We start from the raw sequence: 9,724 nt of genomic DNA, 5'->3' as shown, positions 1-9,724 counted from the left end.
CGATACTCTTTGTATGAATCCTCCCAAATGAGAGGTCAGGTTCTCTTAGATAGAATCTTGGATCCGATCAAAAATCAAGATTAAACTGAGTATACGATTCAGATTGAAGGTGAGATTGAATCCTCCATTTTTTATGGAGTTGAATGAGATGAAACAGGAGATAACATTGATCCATTCAAATATGTGCTCATAATTATTTTTCTAATTAACTAAATAATTAGTTTCAACAATTATGATGACCATATTTGATTTAATCTATATATTTAATTCTTTTTTCATATGAGATGAATTAGGAAAGAATATTGATTCATTCAAACATGACATCATAATAGAACATTCTAATTAATTAAATAATCAGTTTCAACACTTATGATATATATGTTTACTTAAATCAATGTATTTTAATTCTTGTTTTATGTGTATTAGCTAAAGAGGGTGGATTTAATTTAATTTAAGTACTTGGGAATTATAATTAAGTTAATTCAATTAAGAGGCTAATTTAGAAATGCCTAGTATATTATGACTTAGTTAATCAACAAATAGATGTTGTAAGGTTGATGCACCAAAATTGGTTCAGAATATCAATGTGCCAATTTAGGGGTATTATAACAGGTACAAGATTAAATATAGATATTCTCTCCTTTGTGGTAATAGAATAGGGAAGAAATCTATGTTTGCACTTCCATCATGTCACATGGATCTTATACTTCAAGAATGCTTCTTAGCAAAAAAAAATTGATTGATCAATAAAACTAAGACTAATTTCTTCAAATTAAAAGTTTAAAGATATTTGGTTACAAAATGGTATTTTATTTTCCTTATATTTAATTATAATTCCTTAAACAAAATAAATAAAAAACTTAAATAATATAAATAAGCTTACAAAATGATCATTTTATTTCTAGATTGAGATGTACCATGGAAAATAGTACAGTCAAAGATCAAAATACAAAACATGTATATCTATTTCCTACTTTTAAGAGAAAGTAACAAAACAATTGATTAACAACAATATACTACGCAAGGTTAGTACATTTTTATTACACAAGTCCAGTTTTGACTTGAGAAGTATTATCAACGTCTACGCAAACAGCCTGAAGGAACGACGCTTCCAATGGTGCGACCATATGCGTTTTCGGAATAACAAGTTGATGGCGCATTTGTGCGTCGTATCAATGATATGTTTTCCAATGTTATACCACTGCATGGTACGCTTTCACTGCATTTAAACGTGATTCCGTCTCTCGCTGCTGATGAGCCCCTGATATTCATGTATGTTACTCCACTTATTTTCACAGCAGATCTCTGCATCAAATTCAAAAGCTTGATTTTATGGGAGTCCAGATATTATCTGTCTTGAAAGCCAAAACATGGTTTAATTAAATGTATGGATATACCTGAACTGGACAAGCAACAGACGGCGCGTTGCCACAATAGCGTTGATTAATTATTATTGGGTTTTGCACATTTACCATTTCAATATTCTCAAATGTAATATCCCTCGCCATGCCAGAACCTCCCTGTTATAGTATAAAGAGTTCGTCAAAAGGTATTCAGAATGACCTAGTATGCTAATCTACCATTTAAATTAAATGAAAACACTTATTATGCTGCTTTTTTTTAAATCGGTAATGGGCCAAATTAAGTCTACATTGAATACAATTGGTTGTAATTAATAATTATTACATGTTATGTGTTAAGTTTGAGTAGATTCAAATCTAAAACTTTTCATCTAAGAGATTCACAAATTACCATTGTATTATAAGCTCTTTTCCAACAACCATGCTTCTTACAATCTTGCTTTATGACAATTTTATCAATATATTTATATTAATCTTCAACATACAAAACTTTTTTTTTTGAAAGAAACATTTTGATATCTTCTTTCTTGGCAATAACTCTTGGATTTGATTGCATTAAGCTTTGTGCATGCATTAGAAATATTAATTTCTACTTAGAATTAATTGTCTATCATTAGATGTTTCTAGATTATTAGGTTTAGGTTGTGTCGGCTGAAGTTTTTTCTAGAAGTTTGTATTGGCTGTAGTATTTTCTAGAAGTTTGTATATATTTTGTCTTGTTGGCTAATGCTAGATTTCTCTAGAGTATTATGCACTTGCCTATAAAAAGACACTATGTATTCATTTGATATCACTGTGAATGGAATACAAAATATTTTTATAGTGTTGTAGCACATTGTGTTTGGTGTTTTGATTTTCTTTTGTCTCTACTAATTCATCAAATTGGTATCAGAACAAGGTTAAAAAGAGGAGTTCAAAGGATTGTGTGTAAGGAGGATTTCAGCTGAGAAAGGTGATAGAATGTCATTAAATATCATTTCATTATGAGATCTGTAAGTTTCTTATTGTTCTATTTAGGGTTTGTTATATATGTGAATTTTGTTTATGAGTTTCTATCAAGCATGGCTTCAGGGAGTTTTCAGGCTTCAATTCCAATATTTTCTGGAAAGAATTATGATTATTCGGCTTTTAGAATGAAGTTTATATTTGATTCCTATGATTTATTAGATATAATCTTAAATGGTTATGCTGAACTTGTAGATGAGTCTACATTAATGTTAATCAAAAGTAAATGTTTGATGAAAATAGGTAGAAGAGTAAAAAAGCTTTGTAGATTATTAGATAAGCATTTGATGACTCTATTCTTGGAAGAATTAAGCCAGCTATTACAGCCAAGCAATTTTGGGACATTCTTGAGATTGCATATCAAGGTACAAGTAAGGTAAAGATTGTTAAATTGCAAGCACTTAGAAGAGAATTTGAGAATTTACAAATGAAGGATTCTTACTCTGTAAAGAAATTTTCAAATCGTGTTATGAATGTTATTAATAAAGTAAGGATGAATGGTGATGAGCTTATTGATCAAAAATTTGTAGAGAAGATTTTAAGAAGTTTTGCCTCCTAAATTTGATAATATTGTGGTTGCAATTGAAGAATCTAAGGATTTAACAACATTATCTATAGATGAGGTGTTTACATCCTTGTATAATCATGAAGACAAATTGAACAAGTGTAATGGTAATTCGAGAATGCATTCAAAGCACACATGACATTTGGTAGAGGCAAAAGAAGAGGAAATTCTGGATATAGAGGAAGTGGTAGATATAATTTTCAAAAGGAAGAAGAAAAGAGTCTAGGTCTAGGAGGAAGGAGAAATGAATACTTCACTCAAGGGGATGCAATAACAACCACACATCACCAAGGTATGATAAAACAAATGTTCAATGTTATTACTCTGAAAAGTTTGGACATATTGCAAATGAGTGTAGAAAGAAACAAGTTGATATGAGTAAGCCAAATGCAAATTTTTCTAAGAGTAGTTATGAGACATTGTTCATTACTTACAATGTAGCCCAAGAGAGTTAAAATTATTTTTGGTTTCTAGATAGTGGTTGCAACAATCATATGACAAGAAACAAAGAGCTTTTTGAAAGCTTGGATAGATCAATTAAATCAGAAGTGAATTTAGGAAATAATGAGATAGTAGAAGTAAGTGGAAAAGATATAATCAATGTCATAACAAAGCATGGTAAGAAATCTATTTCTGATGTATACTTTGTACCTAGTTTGAAACATAATCTTAAAAGTGTGGGGCAACTTAGTCAAAAGGTTATAGATTTATTTTTGTTACAAATGTGTGCACTATATTTGATATGCCTTCTAGTAACTTGGTGATTGCAAGAGTAGAAATGAAAAATAATAGAATCTTTCCACTTCGGATGAAAAGCAATATGGTTGATATGACAAGTCAATCAACATGGATATGACACTTGAGGTATGGTCATCTAAATTTCAAAGGATTATCTTTATTGCAAAGAAAAGAAATGGTAAGACACTTACCTCCAATTGAAGCATCATTAAGTCCATGCGAAAGTTCTATTTTGGCCAAACATCATAGAGAGTTTTCCAAAAGGGATGTCATATATAGCAAAAGTACCTTTAAAAATTGTGTGTTTAGATATATGTGGTCCAATGAAAATGCCATCATTAGGTGGGAGCATTTATTTCTTAACATTTATTGATGACTTTAGTAGAAAGACATGGGTTTACTTTCTTAAATAAAAATATGAAACTTTTGGCAAATTTAAAGAATTTAGGGCTTTTGTTGAAAAACAAAATGGTTTACCTATCAAGGTTTTGAGATTTGATAGAGGTGGAGAGTATAAGTTAAATGAATTTTTAGATTACTATAGGGATCATGGAATCAAAAAGCAATTTACTACCAGTTACACACCATAGCAAAATGGTATTGCAGAGAGAAAGAACTAGACAATAATGGAGATGGCAAGGAGCATGTTGAAAGGTAAGAATCTTTCTAATGAGTATCGGGCTAAAGCAGTTTCTTGTGTTGTTTATATCTTGAATAGCAATCCAAAAAATATTATGAGGGACATGATTCCACAAGAAGTATGGAGTGGTAAGATTCATAGTATTTCTCATCTCAAAGTATTTGGTTGTATTGCATATGAACATGTTCCTAAAGAAACTAGAAGTAAATTAACTGATAAGAGTGAGAAATGTATTTTCATTGGCTATGATGAGAAATCTAAGGCATATATGTTGTTTAATCCTATCACCAAAAAATTCATTGTGAGCAGGGATGTTGTATTTAAAGAGGATGAATCTTGGGATGGAAATATAGATAAAATTGTTATAGGTGCTGCAACAATACCATATGATGAGAAGGATAAAAAGGATCATGGAGATCAAGAGGATCAACCAAGTGACCAAGAAGGAGCTCCACCACGAAGTCCACAAGGAGATCACTTAGAAAATGAAATTGAACATGGAGATTCTTCAAATTTACAAGTAAGTAATGGTTCAAATTCTATACTTGCACAATTGAGAATAAGGATTACAAGCAAGAAAACTAGAAGCTTGAGTGAGATTTATGATCAAGGAAGTAAAATAAATTTTCAATCAAATTTTGTTTTATTTTCTCAAGATCATATATATTTTGAAGATGCAATTAAGGAAGAACATTGGATTAATGCAATGAATGATGAAATAGAATCAATTGAGAGAAATGATACATAGGAATTAGTTGATTTGCCTAAGAACAAAGATTGCATTGTTCTAAAATGGGTTTATAAGACTAAGTTTAAAGCTAATGGAGATGTAGAAAAATATAAGTCAAGGTTAGTCACTAAGGGATTTTCAAGAGGATATGAGGTTGACTATAATGAGACATTGCACCTGTAGCAAGACTTGATACTATCAAAATAGTATTAGCTATTGAAGCTAAAAATAGATAGATGATTCACCAAATGAATGTCAAACTATCAATTGATATTTGGAAGAAGAAGTGTATGTGCAGCAACCACCAGGATATGAAGACAAATTTTATAAGTTGAAGAAAGCACTCTATGGATTGAAGCAAGCTCCAAGAGCCTAGTACAATAGAATAGATTCATACATGATAGAGAATGGATTCAAGAGAAGCACCAATGAACCTACATTATATACCAAAATTAATGAACAAGGTTAGATTTTTATTGTTTGTTTATATGTTGATGATTTGATCTTTACAAGCAATCTATCTATTGACATGTTTAAATAAGCAATGAAAAAGGAATTTTAAAATGATAGGTCTAGGATTGATGAAATATTTTCTTGGCATTGAAGTTACTCAAAATGATAAAGGAAAATTCATTTGTCAAAGTAAATATGCAAAAGATGTTTTGAAAATATTTAAATTGATAAATTGTAGGCACCAAACTAAACACAGAAGATACTGAGAAAGGTTTTGACTCAACTATATTTAGAAGATTAGTTAGTAGTTTGATGTATCTCACTACTACTAGACCAGATATTATGTATGGAGTGAGTTTAATCTCTAGATTCATGGCCTCACCTAAGAACTCACATTGGCAGGCAGGAAAAAGAATTTTGAGATATATTTCAGGAACTATGAATCAAGGCATTTTGTATTCTATTTTAGATTATTTTCAATTAGTTTTATATAGAGATAGTGATTTTGCAGGGAATATTGAGGATAGAAGGAGCACATCTGGATATGCATTTCATCTTGGGATAGGTGTTGTAGCCTGGGTAGCAAAGAAGCAACCTGCAGTAACTCTTTCATTGGCTGAAGTAGAGTATGTAGTGGGAACAATAGCAGCATGTCAAGCAATATGGATGCGAAGGATTTTGAAAGACTTAATGCAAGCTCAAGATGGACCTACTACAATCTATTGTGACTTTCAAAGAACCATGTGTTTCACAAGAGGACAAAGCATATTGACACAAGGTATCACTTCGTTAGAGAGTTGGTTAAAAATAGAGAAATTAATCTCAATATTGCAGATTAGAGGAGCAACTTGCAGATATCTTCACCATGGCTTTAGCACAAGAACAATTTGAGATTTTGAGAGAAGCATTGGAAATTGTAAATATTAATGATGTAGATAGTAGAAATTAGGGGGGGGGTGTTAGAAATATTATTTTCTACTTAGAATTAATTATTCGTCATTAGATGTTTCTAGATTATTAAGTTTAGATTGTGTCGGTTGAAGTATTTTCCAAAAGTTTGTATCGGCTGTAGTATTTTCTAGAAGTTTGTAGATATTTTGTGTTGTCAGCTAATGCTAGATTTCTCTAGAATATTATGCACTTGCCTATAAAGAGGTACTATGTATTCATTTGATATCACTGTGAATGGAATACAAAATAGTTTTATTGTACTGCAACACTTTGTGTTTGGTATTTTGATTTTCATTTGCCTCTGCTCATTCATCAGCATGAATGTTTCGAATTACACTTTGTGATCCATCATCAGAATGAAACCAAACATAAGAAATGATTTTTCCTTCTGCTCTCTTAGACTTGATTTTATCATAATGATAGATCAAGGAATGTGATTTGAAATTTTATGTAAAAAATCTTAATACAATCAAATTCAAAAATTATTGCAAAGAATGATCATAGATTAAAAAAAATTTCTTTCTTTCTCATTAATTCTGATACCTGCCATGTCTTGATTCTTAATCCACTCAATGTTGAGATCAACTTGCTTTTGCTCACATGAATCGAATGGACATCTGCTCTTGAGTTTCCTTTTCCAAGACCTCCAATACTACACACATAATCAGGACACGATACAAATGATATGAGAACATTCTCATCTTACAAAAACATATTTAGATGGATATAAATCTATAAAGAATATGTATTTACGTATATTATTACCTTATTCCATGGCCTGGACCGCATGTGATTCCACTAATCCTGAAATTTGAAGATCCATCGCCTACTGCAATGCAATCATCACCTGCACTGATCACGCTTCCATACACTCAGATACACACAACATATATCTCTCTTCACATTGACTAACTGCAATTTTAGTATTGTATTTTAGAGTGAAAGAAAAAGTCTTGTATTATAGATGACGCTGTTTTGTTTTAGAAGATTTTGTTAGGATTCGGTTTTATTAATTGCAAACTGAATCATATTAGTTGACGTATATTAATTTCAAAATTAATATTATCAAATTCCTACATTTTGGTTTGGATTTGATTGTATATATTTTCTTATCAATTATTTCATCACATTTATCCTATTAACAGGAGGAGTGTGGGAATTGAGAAATAAAATATGCAGGCACAATAGAAATAAAAAGAGATTGGGAAAAAATGCAAAACGTAGAAGAAGAAAATTTCTGTCGTTTGGCTGGTTTTGGAGTCGACGGCTTAAACATCACACACTAAAGCTTGATTCTTAAGCTAAAATGACTAAATAGTTAAAGTTGATTTTTTTTCCAAACTTAATTTCTTCCCTAATGTGTGATGTTTGAAGGTCACTGTTTTGGAGAGAAATAAATAGGAATTGCTCATTTCTCTTATGTAAAGCTTAGTCAACATATTTATAGATCATAAGATATAATTGGGAAACTGATATAATCTTTTGGTCCCAATTCACTCTTAGATATTCAAAAACGCCTACTTGCAAATAAAATTATAAGTAATAATACTTAACCCAATCGTCTACCTGTTCCAATATTTGAATCTTTTATGACTATGTTTGTGGATTGGGATGTATCAATTCCATCAGTGTTTGGGCTGTTCCTTGGTGCCTGAATTGTGATTCCCACGATCTGGAAAGTGTCACACCCTGTCAAGATGACATTAAGTTGAGGACTGTTCATCACCGTCATTCCTACGAAGGCGCTCCTCTTCACATCATTGAATTGAATGGCCTGTGGACAGATCAAATTGTATAACATATTTATATTTCTAAATTAAACATTATATACTAAAACTAAATTTTAACTATTTAATACTGTTAACTAAAATTAAATACTTAATATATAATATTTAGAACCAGATTTAAAATTAAAAACACTCATATAAAAGTTCACCAGCATAAATTGGTACTAACCGATGGTCTACTGTTACTGTCGTATTTTCCCCACCAATTATATCCTCTTCCATCAATAGTACCCTTCCCACTCAAAGTAAAATGTTCAAGATGTTGGAACTGCAACCACACATATTTGCTCTTCCAACTGTTCGGAGTTTGTGGTGCATTAATATTTCCATCGATCTAGAAACACAAATAAATGAAAATTTTAATTGGATTAGTACCATATTATCCAATCAGTATCCAAATTTACGTAAGGAGGATCAAACATAGACTTAAAAAAGAGGGGGATTAATATTCTAACTGCAAATGCAAACTATTCCAACAAAATCAACTTTAAGTATTGTTACATCAAATGTTTTCGAATACTTGAACTTACCTGAAAAATGAAGCCAGGTTGACAAGGTCCCTGGAAATTCAGATTGTTAATCAGAAATGTCTTGCCACGTGGCACTTGCAAAGTTGCACCGGACTCTTTACAAGCATCGTTCCATGCACGAACAAACGCCTGAAAAGCATTACAAATCAATAACATATCTTTTAGATTCTCTAAGCTTTGTCTTAGTGAAGATAGAAATAGTTAAAAAGTGACACTAAAGAGGATCTAACATTAGCATGAAGAGAAAAAATAGAAAACATAAAATGGGAAAAGGGTTGTTTCTTTGACGATTCAAAGAAAAACATTAGTAACGAGAAAATACGTAGAAAACATTCCCAAAGGAATTAGGGTTGTTTCTTTGGTGACTTGATAAAAAGCACTAGTAATAACAAGAGAATAAATGATAAAGAAGACCTCGGTATCATCATGCGCTCCATTACCAACTGCACCATAGCTCTGAACGTTAAAAGATCGCTGATTACTAGCAACTAGGGGATCATATATGTCATCACTTTCCGTGATTAGCTCTGATGTAATTACCATGAAGAACAGATTTAAGGCCAAGAGCATCAAGTTCGTTACTTGAAGATTTTGGTTAAGTCGAGCCATTGATCTCACTTGAATTACAGCCTTTAACCAATACTTAGTTGAATGTGACTTGTTAAGAGTAGACAGGCAATAGTAGGTATTTAATAAGGCAAGTTTATACTATATTTAGAATTATTGTGATTACCACCAAGATCCAACTTACAAGGAAATGTATAATAACTATTCGCTGTGATTGACCTCTTCGTAGGCGTAATTTAATCTGCTTCACAATCCGTTGCTCTTTCTGAGGTATACAACCATTTGTGGATATGGATGTCTGTATATTCTTCCTCTCAGATTCTTATACTTCAAAAAATTGATGAGTCAAAAAGTTAAAACACACATCGAACTTCCATGGATAAAATATCTTTCTATT

The 9,724-nt window shown here is 31.3% G+C and overlaps 1 protein-coding gene across 1 annotated transcript; it reads right to left on the bottom strand.

Moving 5' to 3' along the window:
- Positions 1-1,074: 1,074 nt before the first annotated feature.
- On the bottom strand, positions 1,075-9,372 carry LOC149571881 (polygalacturonase-like). Its single transcript, XM_089815741.1, has 8 exons — positions 9,175-9,372; positions 8,761-8,889; positions 8,400-8,564; positions 8,010-8,217; positions 7,209-7,290; positions 6,987-7,095; positions 1,398-1,520; positions 1,075-1,305 (listed from the first exon to the last, which is right to left on the bottom strand). The coding sequence occupies exons 1-8, from the start codon at positions 9,367-9,369 to the stop codon at positions 1,075-1,077; spliced, it is 1,242 nt and encodes a 413-aa protein (XP_089671867.1). The 5' UTR covers positions 9,370-9,372.
- Positions 9,373-9,724: the final 352 nt, after the last annotated feature.

Source organism: Cupressus sempervirens, chromosome 2 (assembly GCF_028749045.1).
Source record: "Cupressus sempervirens isolate cs-2001-9-10 chromosome 2, ASM2874904v1, whole genome shotgun sequence".
NCBI classification, from domain to species: Eukaryota; Viridiplantae; Streptophyta; class Pinopsida; order Cupressales; family Cupressaceae; genus Cupressus; species Cupressus sempervirens.
Note: the sequence above shows the minus strand (reverse complement) of the source record. Positions and strands in the feature narration are given on the sequence as shown.